At 38.1% G+C, this 2,916-nt stretch overlaps 1 protein-coding gene across 1 annotated transcript; it reads right to left on the bottom strand.

Moving 5' to 3' along the window:
- Positions 1-260: 260 nt before the first annotated feature.
- On the bottom strand, positions 261-2,909 carry LOC105551242 (DNA damage-induced apoptosis suppressor protein-like). The gene has a single exon (XM_011996407.1). The coding sequence runs from the start codon at positions 2,697-2,699 to the stop codon at positions 588-590; it is 2,112 nt and encodes a 703-aa protein (XP_011851797.1). The 5' UTR covers positions 2,700-2,909; the 3' UTR covers positions 261-587.
- Positions 2,910-2,916: the final 7 nt, after the last annotated feature.

Below are 2,916 nucleotides of genomic sequence, written 5' to 3'. Positions count from 1 at the left end.
CTCAGCTCACTGATGGGTTAGCTGCTTTTCTTCCATGCTCCCACAGCAACATAAATGTTTGTCATGCCCATTAAAAACCCATATCATTGCATTTTCTGCACTGTATGAAGTTACCTGTTTATCTGTCTGTCTTCTCCAGCAGACTAAAATATTTTGAGATCAGTGATCTTGTAGCTTTCTATCCCAAACTCAGCACACTTATTGGCCTATAATATAACAGGCATTTTCTGGTCTGAGCTGAACAATTAAAAAAGATTAAGTTTTGGTTTGCAAAGGCTTTATTTCTGGATGTATAGGTGATTTTAACAAATATTAATACTTTCAAAAACAATCTTAACAATATTATTAAAGTAAAATAAACAGTATAAGATAAAGTGCTCAATTACCTAATCATAGTATTCTAGATAAAACCTGGGGAAAACAATGGCTTTATATTTTAAAAGGCACAGTAGCACCCAGCACAGTCCTCTTTTTCAATTTGCTTCTCTCCAAGTGTTCAAAATGTAAGGAATGCTTTCCATACCCCTGAAGGCAAACATTTCCAAACAGATTTAAAAGTTCAGGAATTGGGTTCAGGTGACTTTTTGTTAAAACAATTCAGGTGACCAAGCACTTTGAGTATCACACACTGAAGGTGGGCCTTTTTCTGAAAATGGAAGGCAACATTCTAAACAAGAATCAGGTCCAAGAATAGGGTGCAGCTGAGGTGCTGCTAAGACTTGAATGTCTGGACATTTGGAAATCCAGCCTGAACTTTTACAGTTATATTTAGGAGTTTTCTCTTTCATAACAACTGCTGAAAGCGTATTCTTTAATTTCTTCTTAATTAAACCTTTATTGGTTCCTTGTCTAATATGTTTCAGTTTCTTTCTTGGTAACTCTTGATCAGGGAAATGATGGGCAGCAAGGCATTTCCCTAGACCTATGACTTGGAATCCAAGCATATCTGAAGGAAATATTTTTTGTGTGGTAGGAGGGACCCATTCATCACTATCAGTTTCATGGCACTCAGCAAAAGGAGAGGGATTGAAAACTTCTGGTTGTGAAATACCAGATACAATAGGGCTTCTGATTTTCTGGCTAGGTGTTTTTATATTTTTTGGACAGCTTGGGCTGGCTTGCTGTTTGTCATTTTCCGGGAAAATCCTTATTTTTTCACAGTTAGCATCAAGATCTGAATAACATACAGGTTTTTTAAAAGCTCTGTTTATCCCATGAATTCTTGTTTGGTGGAATCCTGAAATTGGAGTTGACTGTGAACATGGAACAAAGTCTTGACTATTTTCAACATTATATTCTGAATCTGATTGAAATTGAGGTGTTGGAGAGCATGTTCTTGAACGCCTAGAGGCAGAAATGCTTTGCGAGGATAATTTTTGTGAAGGCTGGATGAAGTCTTCAGAAAGTGATCTCAGTGAAAAATCAGACTCCGAAGGATGACTTTCTGCCAAAGACGTTCCCTGTTGTAACAAAATTTCCTGTGATTTTTTGGTAATCTCTGTTGCAATGTCCATTTCTTTAGCAATATCATCAAAGAGATCAGCAGAGGCATCATAGCTACCTTCATAACCAATAGAATAGCTCTGCGTTAAGTTGTTATTGATATGCCCCCAAGGCATTTCTTTCAATGTATTTGTACTTCTATTTGGACTATTGCAAAGAGTTTCTAAAGGATATGTAAGTTTCCTGCAAATTGTAAAACTGTCATCTTGGTTCTTGGACCACCTATAATATTGTTTATTTTCTAATTTGCAAAGATCAGAGACATCATTGTACTTCCTAGAACATAGAGTTGTCAACTTTTCATTCATTACTGAAAGTGATTTTTCTCCACATCCATTCAAATATTTGTTATTTAGACTAAAATGGTCACTCTCTGAAGTACTGGGCCTAAACAGAATTTCATCCCTGGGTGGTGAGATTCTGATAGTCTTCTTAAGAGTAACTATTGTTTCTGAATCTTTTGAAGATGAAAACAGAGCTGACAGGTAAGGATTTGGTAGAAAATACTCTGACATACCTCTTCCACTATGATTTACAGAGACAGCCTCTACTTTGTTATCTGGTTGTGACTCCTTTTCAACACTAGGACTTAGATTTACTTTACAGTTGAAAAGGAAGTCATCTTTGCTACAGTTTGCTTTGACTATTGCTTGTGATGATCTTAAAGCTATAGGTGGTGTATGCAGGGCTCCAGTAGTTCTCTGGGGAGTCACAGATAACCTGCTGTGGTCTGCATGAAATGTATCAATGTCGTTATCTACATGATGCTTCCTACTACTGACATCTGCCTGGGTTATAGCAATCTCACTTTCAAGAACCGCCAGAAACTTGTTCAAGCTTTCAGAGAATGGCAGATCATCCCAAATTTGAGGGTCGCCATCCTGGGAATTGCTGGCTGTCACTTCAAGTCTGACTAACGAAGGTGGACAACATGTAGACCTCTTTTGAAGGCTAGTGGGGGTATCTATACCATGATGCTGGAAACATGGTGGCTCATGCTGGGACCTATTTTTAATTTCCACTGCACTGTGGAAGGATTTTGTATTACTTGACTCAAGGGGCTCTCGCATTTCCAAAGAGAATAAATTAGAGTCATTAACTCCAATTTCATGATGACTGCTGTGAACTGCACTCAGCTCCTTAGCTTGTAAGCCAAGTTCTTTACCCAACTTTTCTGCTGTACTCTTTTTATCCATATATGAAACAAGGCTCCATGAATGCTGAATGGGATCATGGCAGCTACTGGAACCAGTGGCCTCTGCAATGGAGATGGAATTTCTGTTCTGCTGAAGAGTACCAAAGGCCTTACTTTGTTCTGAAGCTGAAAAATCATCATTATCTGTTAGCTTTGAAACAATGGAAGTGAACTCAAGTGATGGCTGCCAGAATTTTGAAAAAGTATCCTTGCTGCAG

The sequence above is a fragment of the Mandrillus leucophaeus genome, unplaced genomic scaffold (genome assembly GCF_000951045.1).
Source record: "Mandrillus leucophaeus isolate KB7577 unplaced genomic scaffold, Mleu.le_1.0 Scaffold512, whole genome shotgun sequence".
NCBI lineage: Eukaryota > Metazoa > Chordata > Mammalia > Primates > Cercopithecidae > Mandrillus > Mandrillus leucophaeus.
The sequence above is the reverse complement of the archived record's forward strand: the minus strand, read 5'-3'. Positions and strand labels throughout refer to the sequence as shown.

Excerpts from the sequence above, each read along its gene's own strand:
- LOC105551242 (XM_011996407.1), bottom strand. The coding sequence starts at position 2,699 with ATGGATAAAAAGAGTACAGCAGAAAAGTTGGGTAAAGAACTTGGCTTA.